This window comes from Paramisgurnus dabryanus, chromosome 12, assembly GCF_030506205.2.
Source record: "Paramisgurnus dabryanus chromosome 12, PD_genome_1.1, whole genome shotgun sequence".
NCBI lineage: Eukaryota > Metazoa > Chordata > Actinopteri > Cypriniformes > Cobitidae > Paramisgurnus > Paramisgurnus dabryanus.
The window spans coordinates 26865590-26891240 of NC_133348.1; the positions used below are offsets into that span (position 1 = coordinate 26865590).

Consider the following 25651-nt stretch of genomic DNA (forward strand, 5'->3'; position numbering starts at 1 on the left):
ATATCACTCATATGCTATAAATCACTCAGTCGCTCTTCCCCTTATTCTCATTCTCTCTAAATCACTCACTGTTTGTTGTTTCAACCAAATTCACATTCTCATTACTTTCTCTCTCTTTCGTTACCCATTTCAATCATCCTTCTTCTCACCTCTTAGGTTTAAATACCACTTTCTGTCCTCCATCCAGCACCAGCAGGGCTTTTAGCTGGGTGCCTTTATAGCCCACGTCTGCTCTCTCCACCCGGGCTGTGGCCAGGGAGTTCAACACCGCCGCTAGCTCTGGTGTTTCATCAGGGTACACCTCTCGTGGACCCACCCACTGCGCTGCCACTTCCCAGGGTGACTGCAAGGTGTGCGTGAGGCGAGCTCCTTTGGCCAGGGCCATGCTGGCCTCCATCTTGCGGAAGGCGCGGAGGTCACGCCGGCTGGCGGCCGATCCCTCACCCCCATCCAGAAGAAAAACCTTGGCCAAGCCGAGGAGAAAGAGCACAGCGCACAGAACCACCACACGCTGCTTAAGCTTCATCACCTCCCACAGCCAGACGCCCACCCGGGGTCCACCACCACGCCTGAGTCTGCCGGAGGACACACACTTACGCCTGGGGCATGGCACTGCCCGTCGTTTAACCAACTCCAGCACCAGAGTATAACCAATGGATGACACCTCCTGTGAGAAGATGAAGGACAGAGAGAGAGAGAGCATGTTTGACAATTTTACCGATCACACATTTTGACTCACTCAGTGTTGTGGGTCTATAACAGGCCAGTGCTGTGATTTATACTGTATGACTGCCTTGAGTCAACATGAGCAGGCATTATACTGAAGGACAAAGAAAAAAAGCACTCGGTGATGTAGGAGAGCTTCCTCGGTTATGTAAGACAAACCGTGATATGACAACCTCTAGGAAACAAGCCAACTAAGATCCTCCTAACATTTGATATGTAACATAGCCTGGTGTTGTGTAAAAGGTGCGGTCAACACTTACCTGTATAGGTGTGCCTTTGTTTCAGCTGTTTGTTACTGGGTGGATGAGTCCTCTTTTCATGGTTTCTGTAGCATCTCTCAGCAGTCGTGATCTTGAGAAACATGAAAAGATAAATATAAGAACATCACGTGCATCACAGTTAAGAGCTAAACTACTGATGTGATCTGTGAGATTATTTGGTTATAAAACTTTGTAGGTATAAAAGGAAAAATGCTTACAAATGCGTACAGATGCTTATGTGCCCACAAACACCTCACTCAAATTTAATTTCACACTAAATGGTTCCATTTTTTAAAGGGATTAAAATGCTAATCTGGTTTTCGACTCTCCAAAATCATATCAATATAAATTAGAAATTTAGTCAAACAAACAAACTCAAAGATGCAGAAACTTAACCTTCAGCTGCATTGCTTGCATGCTGAGACTAATCCTCATACTGATATAAGCTAGACATCCAAGCACATGCCAATATGAAAACACTCCCAACACATGCAACATTCATGACAGATCTATATCCTCATATAGTCTAAATTCAGGTAAAACATCCACAATTGCAGTAACAACATATAGACTTACCAAAAACACAATGCTGTGTTTCCCTGAGCCCTGGCAAACACAGCCTAAACATTGTGTCTCTCATCCTTTCCTGATCTTAGCCTAAGGCTTATGCGTGTTTGAAAGCTCTGCCAGTCCAAACACACACACACACATCTACTGCAGGGCTTAACAATACGATTTCTTCTGCTGGCCCAGATATTTGTGACCCTGTGAAAACCCAGCTCAAGGTAAAGAACATTTTATCCCATTCACACAGTCCATTCCATTTGGTCCAAGAAAATTTTCGTATGATTGACGAAAAGGCTTTTGTGTGAACACAAACACGACCCATGCATTTTCTGGGACTGCTCCCAAAATAGGGCTTTGCAACACTGTCATAACATTCACAGAAAGCATTTTGTGTGAAAAAGACGCAGAAACAATTCTGTAAGGGGTGTGCCATAGTGAGGACTTCTTTGACTCAGGAATTTAAACACAGATGAACTAAAGAAATGTCGTCAAACTTGACTGAAGCAGAGATCAGGGAGCTCATCACTATACAAAAACCATACAATCCCGGACAAATCCCAGATGCATTCCATGTATTATATATATATATTTATTACACGGCTCTCTGGAATCCTTGATTTTGATTGGTCAGTTGAGACATTTGCAGGTTCGTTCTTTTCAAATAATAACTGCTCCAAAGTAATAACGCATAGCCGGTACTACTTGTACGATTAAAATCGCTCCGCGCCAATAAAGATTACTGTTTGGCGCCATCTTGTGACAAACACTGGACAACCACCATTGAGAATGGAATATTTTGACATTAATTTTAACATGTACGGAAAAAACTAAACATTTAAACAGTGGATAGAAGAACGAACAACGACAAGACACAGAGAGCTTACTGAGACTGAACTTGACAAAATAGAGCATGACAGCTACGAAGCCAACACAAAAAAAAAATACAGAATGGGCATTAAAACTTCTCAAAGACTGGCTAAAAGAGAAAAAAATGGAGACAGACAAGTATGAAGCAGAGGATCTTAATAAGATATTACGATCATTTTATGCATCTGTGCAAAGTTTCGCGGAAGGATAAAAATGTTAATTTAAAACAAATATGCCAATAAAATGTTTCAAATTCATAATCATGTCCAGTTTTTTTTCTTATGTGGCAAGTAGCCGTGTAATAAGCGGGATAAAGTAGAGGCAGCTGGTAGTTATCGGGAAATAAGCCCCTTCAGTGTGATACAAGACCCTCCGCTTTGCGTCTAATATATATATATATTAGTCCTATATTAGGAAGTGAGGTAAAGAGTTAATCATCATATGTATATTTGAAGACTAATCATATACTATTCTCACAATTTGGGTGGGGGAGAACCAGGGTGAAACAAAGCTATTTTCTGAGTTTTCCTCATCGTTTTGCGCATCTTGGTCCGGAAAGCTGTTTTCATCTATGATAAAATTCCTAAAGCTGTCACTTTTTGTGTTTCTGGTTTCATGTGTTAAAGTACTGATCAATCAACAGGTTATTTAGTGCTCTAACATATCCTGAAGTCTGACTTCTCAGAGTTTTTCAAAATAAAAGTAAATCGAGTTTAAATGTGAGGAGATCCTGTTGGGATGAAAGTAACGCTCGTTACTTTTGTCCCGCAGCTAATACTGTTGCATTATGGGTTGAAAATTGATATTATTCTAATTTGATTTAATTTCCTTTTGTAGTGTTCAAACTATTCATTTTTTTATTTTCAACAATTCCAGTTTGTACTGTCAGGTTGATTGTTGATTTGAAACATTTGATAAAACTGAAATTTTAAATGAAAATGTATTTTCATTATTTTTTGCAAAGAAAAATGACAAAATATGTTTGCAGTTATATACAAGTGTAACACATATAAGTGTAACACAAAAATCTATCTTGTTCTGTTGTGTTACTTTTGACCCACCTGTGTGTTACTTTCCTTTCTGCTGACAGGGTCAAAAGTAACAATGCGCTACTTATGTTCAAAGTAAAATTATACTGAAGTACATTTATTCAAAACTCCACTTGGCATCGATAAACCACATTTGCGAGTTGTTGACCACAGCAAAAATATATCTCTGTCTAAAACATATAAAACAACTTATAAAATTACATTTATAAAAAAAAGGTACTTTAGACCCTGCTCTCCCCTACCCATTACGCCTATTCTTACAAGATGTGTTCAGAATGTATCTGTGAAGATTTAGCCCAAAATATCACACAGATAATTTTTTATAGCAGGTCCAAAATGCCCCTTTTTGGGTGGGAGCAAAATGCACCACTTTCATGTCTGTACCCTTAAATGCAAAAACCCCTCTTGCTCCTCACATCCTTCCCAAAAGTGACAGTATCCCACTATTGAGATTTGGTGGACAGCGTACAACTTACTGATGGTGAACACTTTGGTAAACTAGTTTCAGTCCTGCATAACTCGTCAATGTCGGGGAAACTGTAAATATATACATGGCCATGGGCGGGGCTTTATCAATGTGACGTCATATTAACAAGAGAATCAAAACAGCATATCTAACGAGACTGCTTTAGTATAAAGGGGATTAAAAAAGGACTGGGTAGATTTATTTACATAGTAGGGTGGTTGTGTTTACGCACTGCCAACTCACATTTATGTCCAAACACCTTGTAAAAATGGATTTTGCATAATGGGTCATAAATGACCGTGCCATAATATAACTAACACCGGAATAGGGCAATGTTCAATATTCCCACAAGAAGACACAACTCAACATTCATCATTTCACAAATATCCAAATGATTGTGCTTTAAGTCTTAAGAAAATTCAACAATGTAGCACTGACCATACAGCAAACAATCCCCTTGTCAACTAGCAAGAAACTCACTGGCCACATGCCCACTTTACTGTCTGCCTACCATACACATCTGTTCTCATATGATGTGGGATCAGCCCATCCAAAACAACCAGACAATTGTTTGACAGACATCCACAGAAAAAAATATGGAACATTGCATTGCAGTCCCTTAGTATTGATATAATGAACTATCAGGTCTTTATCTGTATGACGCATCTTTCAAGACATGATCCACAGATGCTAGTAACAAACCAGCCATACCGGTGGTTACAGCTGAAATACTACAACAATCAATAAACAACTGATCTATTAATACATGTCATTCTTCCAAAACAATAATAAGATGCAAACCTCAATGTGGGTTTCTTGGCATGGCAACACCCACGTGGCAAACCCTGTAACATTCCTGCATCAAACCAGAAAGAGTAGGCAAACACAAAGTGTGCGTTATTCCATTTGACAGCCCCTTATTTATAAACATGACTAAATCGTTCTTTAAAATGATTACTTGTGTGTTGCTTATCTTCAAAGGCCATGTAACTAATTAAAAACAGTAAGGTGTGCATAACGTGCAGGTGATCTACCTTACATTCATCCTGAAAGGCTTCATACTGGGTGGACCGCATATACAGCATATCCTGTCCACGCAGGCACCAATGATACACAATCAAGCCATTCATATCGATGCTAGCTAGCTCACACGTTTTAATCACACATACCACACGCAAGACGATTAAAATAGGTCTTAACACAGCATTAAATGTATTTATACAGGCAAACAAATTGAAGAAAGCCAATAAGATGCCGATTACTAACTGAACCACTGCTGTCAGCTTACAGGCGTTTAAACGACCCTTCTGGTTATGCAAGCACAATTATACAGTTTGTTTGGGATCTTATGAGAATAAATGGTATACGTGACTTGGTTGTTAATTTTTATCTCTGAAAACCAACCAAATAAACCAAACCAAATAAAATCCTACAATTTGTCGTTTATAAGCACAAGTGGCTAACCGTGGTTAGCATATTAGCCGAGAATGTACCGCTTTCAAAACCTTCCTTCATATTACGAAAAAAAAAAAGATAAAATCACAAATGAAAACAACACAGCTAAATGCGACATATGTGTGTTCATGAGAGACTGTAGCTGCTGTTCGTATAGGTAAAATCACAGCTGTTAGTCACAACACGGCTAATAAGCTAACAGTGAAACCGTGACATTTAAAGGTATCGACTCACCCTCGAGCGAATGACGAAACATTTCAAAGGAAAAAATCCCAACGGTCACTGTCACCCGCTAAAGACTCGGCTCTTATCATTGATATAAAGCCGTCTATCAGTCAGACCCCATTCATTATTACTGCTGTTACATCTGGGTATGAATCAGTTGAAAACGACTCTCTTCCTGATTCTCAAGCGTCCACACCAGCGAACACTCCGCGTCTTAAAGGAATAGTTCACACACACAAAACACAAAGCATCAACATTCCGTTATCATTTACTACTAACATTCAACTTCAAAGTTTCAAATATATATTGACTTATTATTGTTCTTTAGAAACGGACATAACTGGTTTCCAATCACTTTGATTGTATGTGGAAAAAGCTCAGGGGCATCATATTATTTAAGGGGGCACAATGACCCTTCATTAACGTCAATGAAACATCAACACCTATTATACGCCATCTTTTTATTGACTACACAGACAAAAAGAGAAGTGTTTATGGTTTTATTGCTATTTTAAACTGTAATGAAAACTCCCTAAACAGTCACGTGACGTCTTTTATGATCAACGCTGCAAAAACAGTGAATAAACCTGATAAGCAGATCTAAATGTAACGCTGTAAGCAACTTATATTTTTAATCGCATTGAAAGCACATCATTTTAAAAACTAGCCTATAAACATATTGGTAAACAAAGGAGTGCATTAACTAACTAATATGAACAAACAGTCAACAATAGTTATTTAACATGTATTAAATCAGGGGTCACCAACGTGGTGCCCGCGGGCACCAGGTAGCCCGCACAGAGTCTGTGAGGTGCCCGCCAAAGCACATTCTATTAATAGTCTCAACTGTATTATTTATTCATTACATATTTTTTTATATTAGCTTGGCTTGGTTTACGTATGTTAAAATTTTAAACAATACTAAGACATATAAACAAGTCAAATAAAATAAAATAAACAAGTAAAACAAAAAAGTTTTAAGTAGACTATATCAAAAAGTAGCCCTCCAGATTGTTTTATCCATTGTGGTAGCCCTTGCTCATAAAAAGGTTGGAGACCCCTGTATTAAATCTTGTTAATGTTAGTTAATGTCAATACAGTTATTCATGTAATGGTGCATTAATTAAAGCTAACATTGACGTATGCAATGCTTGATTTTATAAATGTATTAGTAAATGGTGAAACATATCAGCCTAATAAATGCTGTAGAAGTATTGATAATTGTTAGTTCATTTTAGCTAATGCATTAACTTATTGTTAATAGATATAAACTTATTGTAAACCGTTAACAACATTTTATTTATAATTTATATACAATTATTATAGGAGCGCATTTTTGCGTCATTTTTTACCTCACAATGATTCCACGCCCCCTCTAGAGGTGAATCTAGATATGAAGTTTAAGAAATTGACGGTGGGTGATAGTTCACTCACAAATTACATTCTGTCATCATTATTCACCCTCATATTGTTCCTAACCTTCATTTCTTTTTGGTATGAAACACAAAACAAATTATTAAAAAAAGTTGCTGGTTTTCCCTGACTGGGAGAGCAGTGGGGACCAGACACTTAGTTACCAACACTCTTCAAAACTTATGTTCCACACAATAAAGAAACTCATAAAGGTTTAAACTGTCTGTTATGTAAATTATGACTGAACTTTAATTTTTGAGTTAACTTTCCCTTTAAGACAGTATTTTAGAGTTATTGCTGCTCAAAATTCAACCATAACTATGACAGTAGGCCAACTATTATTTATTGTATGTCTGTCTTCAGGGACGGACTGTGACCAAAAAGTGGCCCTGGACTTTTCCACCCAAAGCGGCCCACCACACCCTTTGACTCTGTGTTCTGTTTTAATGTCATATCTGAGGGTGAAGATCTCTCACATTAAGTTTTATAAATCATTATCGAGAACTAACACTCTAAAAAAAATGGTGCTATATAGCAGTGGTTCTCAAACTGGGGGGGCACGGGATGGTGCCAGGGGGGGCCCAGTTTTATAAAATACATTCATTTATCATAATTTCTGTGTGATTAAACCTAAAAAAATAAGGCTACTAACCAACAGCACTACTTTGTATAACTTAATGTTTTGTTTAATTAAAATGTTACCTTTAAAAACAGTTTTTTGTCATACATTTTCTTTTGGGGGGGGGGCACAGAAATGCACCATACACAAGGGGGGCACCAACATTGCGCAGTAACATTATCACTGCTGCAAACTACTCTTCCGCCATACAATATAGTTCTCATTTTTTATCCACTTAAAAATCACCACGTTTTGCCACCATACTTGTGTAACTACTCATGTAACAGTCTTAAAATAGTGAAAACAAAAGCGTTTGGTGGCTTCTTAATTCACCCCTGTTTGGATCCTAAGAAATTAATGGGGCTATGCTAAATGCTAACACATTAATGACGCGCTGTACAAAGATTAAGTGCACGCATTGAATAAGGATAGGCATGTACTAATTCGTCTAAGTTGAGGTATAACATAGTAAAATATAAAAAAAGGTAGTGTTTTCCTTTAAATGTTATGTTTAATTGTGGATGTTGTAGTGTTGGCACGATTGCGTTTTGCCCAGAACTAGGTGCTAAAGATGGCAGAACAAAAAAAAAAAGTCACATGCCTAAAACCAAGAATCCTCCATGCTATTATATAAAAGTTGCAAAATTTCCTTCTTGACTGAATTGGGTTATAACGCTCCTTAACAGCAGGGGGAAGTGTCATACAGCTGCAGAGATCCATTATGACCTGTGACTAAATCCACAAGATCATGTAATTGAAAACGCATTCAACTGGGTTGACTGTGTAGTGCAGATGGCTCATAAAGTTGTTATGTAACATGAAATCAAATAAATATTGCCAGACAAACAAATTTTGGATAATAACTCCAAACTTTTCCAGTGAATCTCGTTATAGGCACACACTCAGCTAAAGAACACACACGAGACAACAAGATTAAAAAACATACAACCAAAAGTGTTTATTAGTTCATTTTGGCCTGCCTGAGACCCTGGAGCGCATCACTCAGGTCAAAGGTCATAGCGCTGTCATGGGTCAACAGCCCCAGTGGTCATGGGCTTGGACAGGATAAATATAAAGTGGGTAAGAGCAGGTGAAACAGGATGGCACAGAGTGAGACACACGCACGCACACACAAATAAAATCATCTCATTACAAATCAATATCAGTTCTTTGTAATACACCATCACTTAAACAAAGTGATGCAGTGGAGCTCAAGGTGAAAAAGCCTGCAGGGAGGATGCAGAGTCCATATCTCAACATCTCAGGTGTGTGTACTTGTGTTTGTATGTGAACTGTATGAAAAAGACAATAAAATTGCATGGTGTATTGTGTTTGGAGATACAGAAGAATGAAACAAATTGCAATATTAGCAACAAAAGTAACACTATCCCATTGAAAAACTTTATCTGCCCAAAACAGTTATAGTAATAAGAAATTAATCTCTATAAAACAAATGTCTAGACAGTTTTAAAAAAACAATATCAATATCAGAGACAGAATGCAACAGAGATGTAGTGTGGAAAACAGTTAAACAGGAGAATAACCCAAGGGTAAAACCTGATCAGATTATTGTATCCCCCTCAAACTATTCTTTAACACCAACAGTCACCCCAAAAGTAAAAAAAAAAACATTTCAAAAGAATGAAATTTGCAATGACGGAAGAGTAGCATTGTAATTTATTTTGCCCCTGTGAAAAAGGTTGGGGACTTGTCAAGATGCATAAATCATATCAGTAAAATGTCTGATGTGATGTTTATGAGTACACAGGCACTCTACCAATCATTATTACATAATAAAAATATACCTAACTTCTCATTTACTCCTTGTGTGTGTGTGTGTGTGACTGCATGGTCACGCAGCTTTAGGTACAACCTAGAAACAAACCTCCCTGTGCCAACGTAACCGCTAAGATCTGGCAAACCAGCCCTCGGGCATCGCAATTAATCCAAAAATTCCTCCGACATCCATGAACCATGTAAACGATTAACCAACATAAAGTTTCCAATTAAACGTGTCTCGATTTGATTCACTTTCACAGTTTTTTTTAAACCTGGAAAACACTAATTTCTTTAAATTTGTCTCTTACAGGCAGCTGAGCTAAACCCTTCTCCCAGAATTCTTTCTCGCATCCCAAAGTGCTAATACCTGACATTAAAGGCTCAGTACAATACAAATGTATGTAAACAAAAACTACCCCAGATTACTTGAACTGCTCACAAACAGCATTTCTTAATGTTTCAGTATTGCCTGTGCTATACACACACACACAACCTTATATTAAATGCATTAGTCTTGCTTTAGATTAGAGACACCATAAAAAGTGTCATTACAAAAATATTGTTTTAGAAATATGAAAAGAAACCCTTTCTTTTCTTCTACCTCAGAATCAAATCATCTCCCTCCTCCCTAATTTCACAACCGCCCGTGTCCCATGCAAAACCGCAGCAAATGATGAAAAGAAATGGATATGCTGAAACACTCGAAAAATGCTTTTTTAAAAATCCAGCACTGGGTCAAAAAGGGACAAACCTATAGCATTTGGCTTAAATTAATCCAGAAATCATTTTTGACCCAACACTGGGTTGAAAATAACCAAGCATTGTAATCTTTATCAACAAATTCATGGCCAACGCACACAAATCCGATTATAAACCATTTTTTTTTCAATCATCTTGTCTTCTCATCTATTAATTTCAAGTTAATTCTGTTTTGTAAAAACCAGTGAAACGACGACACCACAGAACTTTTACACTTTGAAAAAAAGTGTCTTGCAATCATTTAGGCAAAATTGGATTCTTGTCCTTTAATGCCCAAGATCGTTCTTGCTCACAGTATGTTGGAAACAGAAATTTGAACCTGGAATTATTTCCAGAGTCAAGCTTAAAAAAAAACACAGGTCCATGAAATCCCAAAGAAACTGGTTTGAAGGAAAAAAAAAATGATGGACCCAATCTTATCGAACATCCTGGCCCTGTAGACAAAACTTCTTATAAGTGGTCCTCTGCCGAACAGTAATGCTATTCAGTTGTTCTCCCAGTAATGAATAGAGCTAAAGCAAACATACATACAGGTATACACAATTTGGGTCGAGTGACCTGAAAGCGAACAAATGTGTGTCAAACCGCCCATCAACTGTTCTCTCACGAGAGCAAACAATGAAAGGAAACGTCCACACCGTTTTAAAATCATGCCGGGGTGAGGTGTTACTTTCAAAATGAATATGACAAGACAAATGAATGAAACGTTAATGTAACAGACAATTAAAATAATCTAGACATGTGCAACTATCCCAGTAATACTGAAATAAAATAATAAAATATAATAAAATGAAGCGAAACCACATTTAAGCAAAATAATAAAACAAAATCAATAACAAAATGTTCCACACTGGCAGTGTGGGATATTAATGCTGCTAACACACATACACACACCACCTGCTTATTCACCCACCGTCCCCACTATTTCAAATAGAGAAGCATTCATACACTGGAAAAACGAAACCATTTTGGATACAATTTTGGAGATGTAAACCTACTGACTGTGTCGCACCCATTAACATTCACAGCTTTCAAGTGACTTTAAAAGTGTGTTTGTGTATGTACGCATCTCCTCACGGACAAAATCAGAAAAGGGTAGATGTTTGAACTCGGGTAAACCGGTGGGCTTCTTTCAGATTCTTTGAAGTTGGATGAGTTTACTCGTGCTGTGAAGATCCTGACATGACATTGGTGCCCTGGAGAGTGCCTTCAAACATCTCATCGTGGCGAGCACTTCCTTTTCTCTTCTTGCTACCCCTCATCGTTTGGTAAATTTCAGGTGCCTTTCAGCAAAATGACATAAAGGAGGTAACAGAATCCATAAAAGATCACAGACGTTGGTAGGAAAAACTCTGAAGACGACAATCATGGAAATTAATAAAGAAAGCGGTTTCCTTTCATCTGGAATTCATTGAAAATCTGAGCCCTTTTCTGGTTCAAAATCGCATTTTAATAAGCGAGGGACTTTCATTTCCTGCTTGTGTCATGCTTACGTGAGTCTAACTCAAGTGTGCAAATAGACAATCGGCATCGATTGTGCCGTTACGTGTCCGCATGTTGGGTTGGGCATCTGCAGAGATTTCCAACAGCTGAAAGTTTTAGAGAAGGAAGTGTTGATCAGACAAAAAAAAAACAGTGGCGAGAGGTCTATGAAGAATCCAAGACTGAGGGTCTCACAGTTACAGGAATGCTCTCATGAGAGTTCCTCACTCTGGATGATGGAGGAAGTGTAAATAAAAACCTAAAATGAATGAGGTCCTCTGAGATGCCAGTGGAGAGGAAAACACTGCTGCTAGGGAAATCCATCTCTTTCACACACACACGCACACACACACACACACACACACACACACACACACACACACACACACACACACACACACACACACACACACACACACACACACATACACGTATTCTGCTTGTTAAGGCAGTGGTGTTAGAGAGCTTTCTGAGGGGCTCAGGCTGGGTGATGGCAGTGGAAAAGCTCCAACACATAAAACATGAGAGTCTTTAGCTCTTTTATTCGTCTCAGGCCTCTCCACCTCCCCCTGCTAATCCTCATATTCCTCTGCTCTTATTCATCCAGCCGTTTATCAGCTCTCCGTGTCCTTGATTGGTCCTGGTCTCACTCATTCAAAGGACATTAGATTTGCTGGGACCTGTGAAAGAGAGGGAGGGATAGAGAATAAAACAATGATCCATTAAGTTTACTGCAAGTTGGGTACTCTTAAATACTTCTGATTGGCCCGTCTCAACATTCAAAGGTTAATTTTTTTCTAATAATGGCCACTCAAAATGAATAATGCAGTTATCCGAGTACTGCGAGCTATATTTACAGGTGCAGTTTTAATACATTTTTATATAATTAGGCATAATTAATAACACATTAAATTTTATTTACAAATGATTAAACCAAATGCATGTTCATCTTGTTTAGACTTTGAAGGCATTAGAAAGCAAGTTTTCCTCACAGAAGGTTTGCATTTCTTACAAATGAGCTCAAACACATCAAATCAATATTTTGTCTCTATATATTTACTAGCGTGGCAAGTAGCCATGTATTAAGCAGGATTTACGCACAGCCAGCTGCTTAATATGCTTTACGTTGGAGTCGTGATCTTCCTGTTAGAATTAATTCTGCGATTACAATTGGCTAGATGTATGTAAATAATTTGTAACAAGCATAACACCAGTGAAATCCACAACAGGAGAGAAGAAGAGTGAAATGTGTTGTTTGTGTAAAAGATGCATAAAGATGTGTAGATCAAGAATTTTATCAATTCATAGATTAAAGTTTGTCTTAACCCAAAATTGTTTGTATGTCTTCAGGACAAAAGTCACATGGAGTTCTATTATACAGCTTTTGCGTCCATTTGAAGCTTGGGCTTTTGGGTTTATGCTGTGGGGCACCTATCTGCAAACAAGGGTACTGCAATACTTTAAGATTAGCGAGAAAGTGCATCTTCATGGTTTTTAAATATGGTTTAAAATTAAAACTATTTTATTAAGATTAGATAAATAAAATATTAATTCTTATATTTATAGTTCATTAAAAGTTCGGACAAAAAGTAGTGCCCCCCAAACCCCGCCTATGCCCATTTTTAAAATCTCATTAATTACATGCTGTAAATGGAAAAAAACCTATAAAATGTAATATATTAAACAGTGCTTCTCATGTTTTTTTGTATTGGTCTGTGGGTCAGTGACAAAAACGGTTTGGCAAGATGAGAAATTAAAAATTATTGTTAAAAAACTTGTATTAAAAGCACGCATCAGGTTTATTTCCATGCACATAGTGTATTTAAGTTAATTCTATACAATAAAAAATTACATTTGCACAATTTTTATGAAAGTTAAGACTGACTGGATCTGAAAATGTCAAATGGTGTAACCGCCAATTGCGCCAAAGAACAAGAAATTTTAAATATTTTATCCACCTTGATGTCATGTAAGAGTAATCATCAATTTTCTTTTATTAGTTAAAAATATATATTTATTAGTTATTTCTAAATGTAAATTTTTTTTATAATATTTGTCCTGACATATTTTAAAAACAGCTCTGTTTTCTAAATAGTATTTGACAAATTATGTAAAAATTTATGTAAAAAGTCATATTACACTAAACTAGACGATTATATTTTATTCCACATTTTTATGAATATATTTATATTTTCATTAAAAAAAAATATAAAATACTAGTTACACCAATTGACACAGACCGGTTACACCACATTGACATTTTTGCAATTCTCCCCCAAATATTCTTTCAAAATGAAATAAAACCAGAAATATTAGACTTGGTCCTCAAAAAAGAGAATGTATGCATGTTATCAGCAAATTTATTTATAAATTTTAACCCTTTTAATTAATCCATACGGACACAAAATAATTAACGTCACGTCATTGACCTCTGTATAGTTTTCAGGTTAAGTAGTCAACTTTAAAATAATACTGCATAGTCTTTACTGTACAAAATATATGTAGATTTATCCTTATTAAAGGATTTTTTTTCCCTTGTTAGTTGTTTGATTAACATTAGAAACAGACCGTTTTATACTGTCACTTTAAGAGTGCACAGACAGATCCAAAATATCGCATGCATTTTATTTTTCCACTGCTTACAGTTTGGAAACTAAGACAAAGTGTGTTTACTAAATGAATCACAATATTATAAAATATTTATATGTAAAGCGCAAAAAAACATGAACTCTGGTAGCATTTGCAATGCTGTTTTTACCGTTTGCACATATTTGTGCGCTGTCTGAAACCTTGAGATACCCAAAACTTTTCAAACAGCGTTTGAGTACTGCATTCGATCGGTTTCGCATCTTCTTGTGCTTAAATATTAACATTAGAAGGCCTGAAAGCATCTGAAATAATAAACTTTTGTGACAATGCAGCACTGGCTTGATCGGGTGCATTAAATGCTTAAAAAATAATCCCCTCCCATAATTAATAAATCTAACGTGTTAAATGAACAGCCCTATTATATTTGTTTTTGGTTATGAAGAACAAGCGTTATCAAGATCGAGGGTTTGTAAATAATGACATAACATTCATTTTTGGGTGCAGTGTGAACCACTATCGTCTCTAAACAGAATTGTGAAAAGAATGACTCTTTTCACGCAGGTTTTCCAAACACTGCCAAGCTTATTCCATTGTTCAGACGGAGATGTAGTCCTGCCAGAAGCTGACACGTTAGCTCATTTATACAATCAGAGCAACGTGAACAAAACACAAAGCCACGACTGTTTGGACTTTGCACTGCAATCAACCTACACGGCATATGCTTCTGTTAAAACCACCAAAACGTTTTTAATAGATCCCGCTGAAACCCTCAAGGACTGTCTGCTTAAAACAAGCTTTTTTTCTGAACTCTGTCTGAAAAGGTTGTTTACTGAACCCGAAGGACCTCCACACACAACAGCTTCTAAGGAGCAATTAACATCTATCATTCGGCTTGAAACCACAGCCTTTGAATGGTAATGGTCTAAACATGAAGAGCACATTGTAAGGGAGTAAACAGCTCCTGTCGTGCAGTTTCTTGAACAAAAAGTCTGAGTTACTTAATGTTTTTAGCAGAACACAAACACACGCTCACCTGTTGCCTGTTGCTTTGACATGCCGCGCTCAAATGTTTGAACCACAGTAAAGCGTTCATTCTGTTCCCCGCCTGGAACTTATACGAGTTTCCTGTAAACACACAAACAGACAAAAAAAAAACATGTTTTAGGGCACATATGGATTCTATAGCATGAGGGGTGAAGGGTAAGAGCCTTCAGGGGCTTTAGGGGCCCAGTCATGTGTTTGGGTGGCCCTACCTACAGCAGTGTGTCTTACATCAATACGGCATGTCTTACATGAATATTTAGGTTGGTTATTTGAATATTTAAGTGGTTCTTAGGTTAAGTTTGCCCTAGTTACCGTGTTCAAACACAGCATGACGGAGTGCAAAAGAATGTGACAAGGATGTGATCGGCTGACTCACCGTGCTCAGAGTCGGTCAGCAGGAAGACATCGGGATGCTCCGGGTCATCTGCCATCATGGTCATTAAGCCCACAACGGGAATAGTTTTGCTGGCAGTAGACTTAAACTGTAAAGGGACAGACAGTACATACATTATGTATATGTGTGTGTGTAAACAAGTAGCTTTTTTCCTCCACATGTGCTTTTCATTAATTGTGATAGCTGGGCCCAAATGATGATGTCATTCATCTTATTATCTAATGACTGCAACCAGCTGGCGTCCTTTAGCATCCAAGCCTGATTATTTAGTCATCAGACATGCTGTTTTCAATCCATAGTGGAATCTAACATTTCTACCTCCATCTTCATCATCTGGACTGCGTCACATTTCTGTGACCACCACCCAGGGCGGTAATTGACTCTCTTTTCTTGGCTCGCACAGTTTATGCTAAGGACCGCTGGACCATGAGATCACTTGCCATATTGATTTGATTTCATACTGACGTGTTGCTGCATTTTGCTAAAGGTCAAAATAATGTTTGCTTTCCTCTTAGATGACATCAGTTTAAGTGTCATCAGTTTATATGTTATGATGCAGGTTGTATTTGCCTCAGGTGGACCAACCGTAGACTGTATAATGCATATTGTAGACTGAAATGAGCTTAATAGAACAAATTTCATAAACCAAAATAGAAATTTGTGAAGTCAAACAGCTTTGTGCTGCGTTCACACCAGCCGCGGTAAAGGGGGCGTCAAACACGAGTGATTTTAATGTTAAGTCAATGTAAAGACGCGTTTACACGCATCTGGAGGTCTCGCGGCACGAATGAGGCATTAAGTGTGGCGCGGTAGACGCGAATGTGCCTCATTTTCCCGCGTGTAGCGTGAATGACGTCAATTGGGTGCTGCCGCACGAAAAGCGCACGGTGAAAAATCTGAACTTTGGCGGAAAATTGCACCGCGTTAACCAATTAGGAGCTTGATCTAGTAGTGACGTGATTAAAGGAAGCGAGCAGAGTCACAGAAGCCCCTCTCATGATGCAAATTTACGTCTGAATGTCTCGAATGACTAGAATTTCACGTGCGAATGAAGTGAGTAAGCTCAAAATGTTCAAGCCTCCAACTGGTCATCCAAAAATGAAAATTCTGTCATCATTTACCATAGACTGTAAATAATGATGGACGACGCCGTTCGCTCTCTTCCATTGGTGAAAAGTGACCCCGCCAGTGTCCCGCTAGGCGCTGACATCTTGGGTCTTGAATCTGCGCCGTAGCGATTTCGGGACCAGCCTGCACAGTAGTGAGCAGGAAGTAAAGCCGCAAAATCATGGCCCCGCCCTCGCAGAATGCGCACATCACAGCTGTCAATCATGACGTGACACCACCGTTTTTATAGCATTAAATAACTAAACTAAACACAAACTTATTTTAAAAACAAACACTTGAATTTACATCAGCGTGATAAAAACTACAGTAAAAGACAGAAACCAGCTTCTGAAATAATAGATAATTGAAGTGTAATTAAATTGTTTAGTTGGTCTCAAGTCCCATTGAATATCATGGGAGAGGCGGGGTCTATGACCTTTACTAGGATCAGACACTGGGGGCGAACGAGACTTTTTGGCTTCACTTTTCAGGGCTTGTGCGGCACGTTTGTCATTTACTCACCCTCATGTTGTTACAAGCCTGTAGTATTTTCTTTGTTCAGCTGAACACAACAGAAGATGTTTTGAGCAATGTTTGTAACCAAACCATTTTTGACCACCATTGACTTCTATAGTAGTATTTTTCTTACTATGAAAGTCAATTGTGCTTCTGTTTCCTGCTTTATTACAAATGTCTTCCTTTGTGTTCAGCCGAACAAAGAAATTTATTCAGTTCAGGGCTCGCAAAATTGCTGTTTTTGTCTCAGATTTAGTTAGGTCATTATTGTATATATTTTGGAATTAAACGTTTATTCCTTTTTAATAAATATCTGCTTTAAGTCTTCTATATTGTTATAAAGTCACTGGTTGTTTATATATTTGAAAAAAAAAACATGTTATCTAAATACAATGTGTGATGTGTTGAGGTATTTTTTTTTATAAAAAATAACCTGTGTTATAATACATTCATATAATATTTCAGTAATATAACAATTCAATTACTCTAACGTTAGGGAACGTTAAAATAACCTAAAAATAACATTAGGGGGACGTTTATTTTCTTAAAGAAAACATTCCTGGCTAACCAAAAACCTTGGAAAATAGGGGAATGTTTTGGGAACCAAATTGTTAGCTGGGGATGGACAGGAATAGTTGGCTTACATGGAAATCCAGGATTTATCAATATTCTACATTAATAACAGTGTATTTTTTATTTGGGCTACTTATATTCATTTCGGGCTACCAAAAATTAAAGAGTGTCTGCCCGAAGGGCTACCAGGGATTTTAAAATTTTGCGAGCCCTGCAGTTTTGTAACAACATGAGGGGAGTAAATGATGATTGGATGAATTATCCCTTTAAATCATGTTAACTCATTGTATTACACCAAATAATGCATATTACACAAAAAAACATCACATGACACCTTTAAATAAAGTAATGTTTGCCATGAAGAAAACACCACTTCCTAATGGATCTTGAAAGTTAAAACATAATTGATTTCTTTTCATTAGAAATGAAAACAAACAGGACCCAGACATGTTCTTGACAGGTTTTGTGATATTTAAAGACGTCCAATACAAACACTACCTTTGGGTGGAAAGTACTTCTGACCACAAACTCTACTCATAGTTTCCATCGGTTTATTCTGTGTTCTCTTTACATCCCATTACACCTTCTTGCATAACAGTCGGTGTACGCATTACCATTTTATATTTATCCACGTATAAAAAAATCAAGAAAATGATTAGTCGTTTTCCATGTTTATTGTACATGGCCCTTTAGTTAAAAGTCACAAGTCTGGTTTGCAGGCCCAATGTTTGTTTGGTCAAAGTATCTGTGACAGTGGGAAATACAGAAAATAAACTCACATGCTTCCTCTCTGTGGCTTTGAGGGACTTGGCAGTATAGTAGTAAAGATGAGTACCGCCAAGAGCCACCCAGTACTTGGTCCACGCTGCCACCTAGAGAGAATTAATGAGAATAAGCATTAATCCACACACACACGGGAGCATAAAACAACAACAAAAACAAAGGACAATAAAAACCTTCTTTCAAAACACACTGTCAGCCTTAAATAAGTGACTTAGTGAGCTTGTGAATGTTTAAAAGATTTCCAGGGCTAGCACAAATAACACACACACACACACACGAAAAGATAAATGAACATTTCAAAGAATAAATGAATGATACTCAATCATATTATGTAAGATCATTTCAGAAGTATTACACACAAAAACAGAACAAATCACAACTGAACAAACAAGCAGTTGCCCAATGTCTCTCTGTGTGTGTGTGTGTGTTTGTAAAAGCTCCAAAGAGAAATAAAGATAGGAAGATATAGTGGTAGATCAAACATGTGCTGGAGATAAAGGTCTCTGTGCTCCCATGTCTAGACTTTAATGCAGTTTCTTTTACTGCTTTGGCACCGTACACACACACTCTCTCTCTCTTTGAGAAAACCAGCTGGGTTTGATTGGGCTAATGGAGAAATTATTGACAGTTAAGAGACTGTAAACTAAGCAAACATGAAATATATATTTTATATATCTTTTCTCTTTCAAATGTTAATGGGAAACCCATTTGTTTATACTAACTGATGATCCCATTTTATATTTTTTCTCGTATCATGACCTATCAGTTGAGATTTATGTATAGTAGAGAACATATACGAACGAGCGAGGCTATCCTGGAAAGTTTTGAGGACAGGTATAAAGATTTAAGGAGATATAAAGAAGCTGGAAAAGATATGAAGGCCTTACGGATTCATGTTAACATACAACAGTGCTTGCTTAGGTGTTCTGAATGGTTTATGTTACATTGCTATGTGGTTTTGAAGGCTAATCCACACTGATTCGACAAACACCAATAAGCTTGTATGTGAAACGGCAGTAGTGATTCCCAACTTTATCAATCCAACTGCCAACTTAGAATGTCCGTGTTTGCTGGCATTTGTCGGATCAGTGTGAATAAGCCTTTAAGGTGTTCCAGATGGTGGAAAAAGCAAAAAATCCCTTTTCCGTGATAGATACACAGGTATATGTATTGTTTTTAAAATCCTACTATGTGCTATCCCTGAACCTTAAAGGAAAACACCACCGTTTTTCAAAATTTTACTATGTTCTTACCTCAACTTAAACAAACGAATGCATACCTCTCTTTTTTCAATATGTGTACTTAATCTTTGTACAGCGCGTTGTGAATGTGTTAGCATTTAGCCTAGCCCCATTCATTCCTTAGGATCCAAACAGGGATGAATTTAGAAGCCACCAAACACTTCCATGTTTTTCCTATTTAAAGACTGTTACATGAGTAGTTACACAAGCAAGTATGGTGGCACAAATAAAACGTGCCGATTTTTTTAAGCGGATAAAAAATGAGAACTATATTGTATGGCAGAAGAGCACCTGGGCGTGCAGTAACATCATCACTCCTGACTACTCCAGTCTAGTTCTCAGTTTTTATCCGCTTAAAAAATCCCCATGTTTTATTTTGTGCCACCAGTCTTACTTGTGTAACTACTCATGTAACAGTCTTTAAATAGGGAAAACATGGAAGTGTTTGGTTGCTTCTAAACTCATCCCTGTTTGGATCCTAAGGCATGAATGGGGCTAGGCTAAATGCTAACATATTTACGACGTGCTGTACAAAGATTAAAATTGCACGCATTAAAAAAAAAGATAGGGATGTATTAATTTGTTTAAGTTGAGGTAAAAACCTAGTAAGAGGTTAAAAAACGGTGATGTTTTCCTTTAAAGTCACAATTTCCAAAAACCACTTGCACACTGTGATATATTTAACCCTCCTGTTATGTTTAAATTTTAGCAACACTTTTAATGTTTGGGCTCAAAATGAGCCAAATAGTTTAATATATGCTAAATAACTTCAAATTTAAAATAAAATTGTAGGAAATAACATAACTTTTATTTTTATATACATAAATTGTTTATGTTATAGATTAATTTCTATGAAAACTTATCTTTTGTAGCACATACATTTAGTGTATATTTAGTAAAAAAAGTAGTAAAGAAAACTATATATAACATATATTTTATTTGAGAACAGTTTTACCAATTTTACACATATTAATAGTAAAAAACTCTCATTAAATCAGTTTAACAGGAACACTGTTTGTACTGTATGTACATTTATATACTTGGCAGACTCTTTTATCCAAAGTGACTAAAAGTAACTTCAAGTCAAAAAGTATCAAGGAAAAGAAAAAAAATAGGTTTAAAGGTTTAAAAATACAATTAGCATATTTTACAGAGATGTCAAGGTAGCTTACTTTCCAAACATAATTGGAGAGTTAATGCAGTTGTACTTATGCCTAATGTACAGTATCCCAAACGTTCCCTTATGTGTATATCCAGAGAAAATCCTATTTTAAATAATTGGTCATCCCTTGTGTCCCTTGTAATTGTCGGCCTTTTCGTGACTTAATATCCGTGCTATCCACAGTTTTCGGTTGTATAGACGATTGTCTAGTGGCTAAATGGATCTCTGAAACAAATACCTTGTCGAAAATAAAATGTTTTGGTTTGCTAACAACGAGCATGGATCACAACTGTGCGGAGAGGTTTGGCAGCCAGGCAAGAATTCAAGGACCTGTACTGTAGCTTACATTGTATAAATTCATTTTACACAGTAACGTTAGCTCAGTGTAATAGTTGATACGTGTTAGATATGATAGGTAATTTCCCTCACATTTATTTCACTTGTTATCAAAAATAAACTACACTAAAAGGACTTTGTTGTTATTGCTTTTATGTTAAAGTCTATCGGAAGTTGAGTTTAGTCCATTCATTACGATGGAAGGCTGGCAACTTCCGGCGACAGTGACTATCGGCAACAGGAAGTGGGCGTATCCAGCAATTCGACAAAGTAAAGAAAAGTTCAACTTTATGTAAATGATGAGCAATTTTCGAAAGCGATTACCAATGAGAGTCAAGCAGTGGAGCTCCTTTTGTTACTGCAATAGACAGTTACTTGTTTGTTATAACGGTTACTATAGGACAAGCTTAATTAGAAACACCTCCTGACAACCTTATTAAAGGAGACAGGTGACACATAGGGGCACAGTCACTGGCGATGTGCTTGCAGTTTTAAAATTAAGTTAATAGGAGATGGTTGAGAAGTAGAAATGTACTGTGCTCTCACCGTGGGTTTCTTTCCCTCTTTGAGGATAGTTTTTCTGCGTAGGACCCCCTGAACTGTGACGGCCCCTGGGTACAGATGCACCGCCAGCTCCTCAGACTCAGCAGAGCTATAAACAAACACACACAAAGAATAAATCTACACACTGGGACATGTGACAGGTAAACACAGACCACACCCCAAAATCATGATGTGAAAAGAGCGAGTGATTGAGTGGCAAAAAGGCAAGAAAGAGTGAGATAGTGAGAAAAATTTGTGAGAATATGAAAACTGTGCTCAAGTGGTTTAAAAAATGTGGCATAATTTATTGACCCTCATATGGTTTTAAACCCAAGTTAAATGAACACCACAGTGGATTGTGGGCAGCATGTTAGTGTCCGACAGTCTTATTCACTTTCTTTGTACTGAAAAAATACAGATGGATTGTGAACACGATTGAAGTGAGTAAATGATGACATCATTTTTTTGTGTGAACTTTTGTGTGAGGTTATTTTCTTTGTGTGTGTGGGGGGTGGAATGCACCCTATGGGGGTATGCCGAAAAGTTTAAGAACCACTGAATTTAAAACAGTACTTGGGAAAGATATTGGTGGTTTATGTGTACATACAGTGTGTGTCAAATGTCCGTCTACGCCTGCTTCATTGTTTTGTATTTTTAAGACACTGCGATGTTAAAAATAGTACTTTTTTTAAATACCACACAAAAGAGAAAACAGTCAAGAGTGTTGACTTGGATTGTTGTGTGATAAATTTGACCACAATGTACCACTAAAAAACATGCAATAAAAAATTGACCCACAATTACATCATACAAATAATTTAGTTGTCGAATCGCTGTCAATTTCAGCTTGTGTACTCCCCTACAACGTGTACTGCATACTGCAAATACATTTATGAGTCCACATTCTAACTATAAAAATATAGCTTTAAAAATGGCTTTGGATTAACCATTTCCCTGCCAGGGTATTTAAAAAAAGTTTGAACTGTTTGGTGTAAGGTGTTACTTCTGGGTTTTATAAGTTGTGTAAGAGCACCATCTGGGTCATAATAGCGGAAATATGGATTGCCGGAAAAACCCGTCACTGGCAGGGAAGCGTTTAATTGACGAGTTAACTTGTCAGTGGCAGGGAAAGAGTTAAAGGAAAAGCAGAGTTCCCACCACAACTTTTTTTTCTAATTGATGAATGATAAACCATTGACAGCCAATCAAATCTATTTGAACTTCAAGCTTCAAGTGCACCTGCATTTGAAATGACAGATGACACTGTGGAGAAGCTAATTGCTGAGGTCCATAACATAAAAATTACCACAGGTATCCAGCACTGATGCAGTTGCTGGGAAATTGACTACGTAATGCTTTTTACTAAAACACTGACAATGTCAAAAGTTAAAGGTGCAGTGTGTAATTTTTAGAAGGATCTTTTGACAGAAATGCCAAATTTTACATAAAACTATATTATCAGGGGTGTATAAAGACCTTTCATAATGAACCATTATGTGTTTATTAACTTAGAACGAGACCTTTTTATCTACATACACGAGGGTCCCCTTGGATGTCGCCATTTTGTGCTGCCATTTTCCACAGAAGCCCTTAACGGACACATTTTTTTACTAAGTTGTCTCCGATGATGACATGTTTGTCCGGTGCCGGCTACCATAGCTTCTTTGTGTTTCAAAAGCGAGGGGTGAGCAGTGGACTAAGCCGTTGGTTGCAATTCGCAACCTCACCACTAGATGCTGCTAAAATTTACACACTGCAGCTTTAAGGTATTAGAATATACAAACTACTAGATGCCCTTTTTAGAGTTACACGAAACGCTGTGTGTTGAGGACATCTGCAACAAGAACAGCATATCATACATATACTGACACATGAACAATAACAAGTGTTTTTAGTAAAGGAAAAATGCAATATTAGTTAATGCCATTGAAGGTAAAAGATTTGCACAACTAACTGTTACTGTTACTGTGCCTTGCGAGCGAATTAGCATAAAGTTATCGTTCAGTTGTGTGGACGCCAAATTAAAGTTATCATTATAGTTAACGTTATAGTTATAATGTAAACTGCCCTTAAAACTCTTATTTTAATATCTTTCTAAGACTGTTGGGTTTGAATGTTTTATTAAATTGAAGATCGAGGGGAGTGCAGCAATGCTTTAAAAAAAAAATTATATAGAACAATAAGCCAATAATGTGAACTGTGGTCCACATATGTGACCCTGCCTAAACCCAGCTAAAGTCATTTTATTGTGATCTACAGTTTTCTACATAAATTCATCCTACATAATATAACAAATATAACAATGTGAAAATAGCTTTAGCATGGATTTCATATAATGTTACCCATGTTTTTAGTAAACAGTCATAATGTAGTTTGACCCTGTCTCCGACGCTTAGAAAGAATTAACGCATTAATTGCTGGTAGAAATCAGAGCCATAGAGAAAGAGTTGTGCCACCAAAAGTCCAAAAAGCTTGAGGTGCATGCCCTAGAAAAAAACATATATGGACCTCAGTATGTATAAAATCCTGCATACTGCCCTATTTACGAGCATGACAGAACGGTGCGTTACGCACCCCTTTATAGTCTTATCATAAACAAAAATGCTTATTAGTGGTTTTTGGAGAGAGAAATAACGGCTAATAAGCAAACCTCAGACGCTGCGGAGAAAAAACTACCATGTGCAGGATTTTAAACATGTCACTACTCTTAACGGGATCTGTGTAAATGCACACACAGATTCTGGAAAATCATTGGCAGTGTGAATAATCCAAAAATCAAACTTTCCCGGACAAATCCCGGAAGCATTTCCCATGTATGTTCTGTGTGAAAAGGGCTTTAGTCTCACACAAAGAAGATTAAAGTAAGTTAAAGGGCGTGTTGCAGGTTAACCACCACTGTTGATTAATGGGTACATAAATCACTCAAGATATGTATATCATTTTTAAAATGTCTCAAAAAAGGTCTTAAAGACCCTTTTTTTATGTTTTTGGTATTAACGGTTTTTTTTTAAGCAATTCGGCGATGACGTCACGTTGGGTAGAAGTAGATGAAAGCCTCAGCCAGAGCCATAGAGATAGATGAGACATTTATTGCCGTTTTATTAATACTTACGTTTATAATATGGAAATCATATATACATAATAGGAAATATATAATGTGGTATACTGCAAAGTTACCCTGCTAATTATTATTTATGATATATGTGGAGATAAATAAAACTTTGCAAATCTGCTGATTCAATCCATTCATGTCCTGACCACCAGGCTAGAGAGTTTTAAACATCCTTAATCCACACTTACTAGTCTATCATATAATATCTAAAATATATTTTTATGTGAAATAAAAGGAAGTTTTGTTATATTGTTTATACGATCATAACGAATCACACGATCATTTTATACACAGAAGCAGCGGTCAGCAGCTGCAGCGGGCTTGAATCCGACCGCATACTGCAATAAACAGGCGTTCGGCGGCTTTTTACATCAAAGGATGACAGGCTAGAAACCAATCAAATCACTGATCCCCATATTTTTATAAATCCTGGACATGATTGGACCGGCCGAACGGGTTGAGCACTTTTATATTTGTTGAGCAGAGAGGCTGCGGGAACCGGCCGCACATCAGACAGACGGTGTTGCTAATATAACTCCCAATATATAACTATTATCAGACCGGCCAACCGGGAAAGTCCCGAC

At 37.2% G+C, this 25651-nt stretch overlaps 2 protein-coding genes across 3 annotated transcripts in view; both read right to left on the bottom strand.

The window, feature by feature from the left end:
- fam20b (FAM20B glycosaminoglycan xylosylkinase) overlaps nucleotides 1–5828 on the bottom strand; it is a 29655-nt gene extending 23827 nt beyond the window's left edge. The window contains exons 1-3 of the mRNA XM_065257373.1: nucleotides 5625–5828; nucleotides 987–1077; nucleotides 150–667 (exon numbers count right to left, since the gene is read on the bottom strand). Of these exons, the coding sequence (XP_065113445.1) occupies nucleotides 150–526 (377 nt within the window). The 5' untranslated portion in view covers nucleotides 527–667; nucleotides 987–1077; nucleotides 5625–5828. The remainder of the gene's footprint in view (nucleotides 1–149; nucleotides 668–986; nucleotides 1078–5624) is intronic.
- Nucleotides 5829–8580: 2752 nt separating this feature from the next.
- Nucleotides 8581–25651, bottom strand: part of ralgps2 (Ral GEF with PH domain and SH3 binding motif 2) — a 151957-nt gene continuing 134886 nt past the window's right edge. For both annotated transcript variants that reach the window (XM_065257378.1, XM_065257377.1), the window contains 5 exons: nucleotides 21959–22064; nucleotides 18670–18762; nucleotides 15677–15782; nucleotides 15290–15381; nucleotides 8581–12347 (listed from right to left, as the gene is read on the bottom strand). In XM_065257378.1, the coding sequence (XP_065113450.1) occupies nucleotides 12318–12347; nucleotides 15290–15381; nucleotides 15677–15782; nucleotides 18670–18762; nucleotides 21959–22064 (427 nt within the window). In that variant the 3' untranslated portion in view covers nucleotides 8581–12317. The remainder of the gene's footprint in view (nucleotides 12348–15289; nucleotides 15382–15676; nucleotides 15783–18669; nucleotides 18763–21958; nucleotides 22065–25651) is intronic.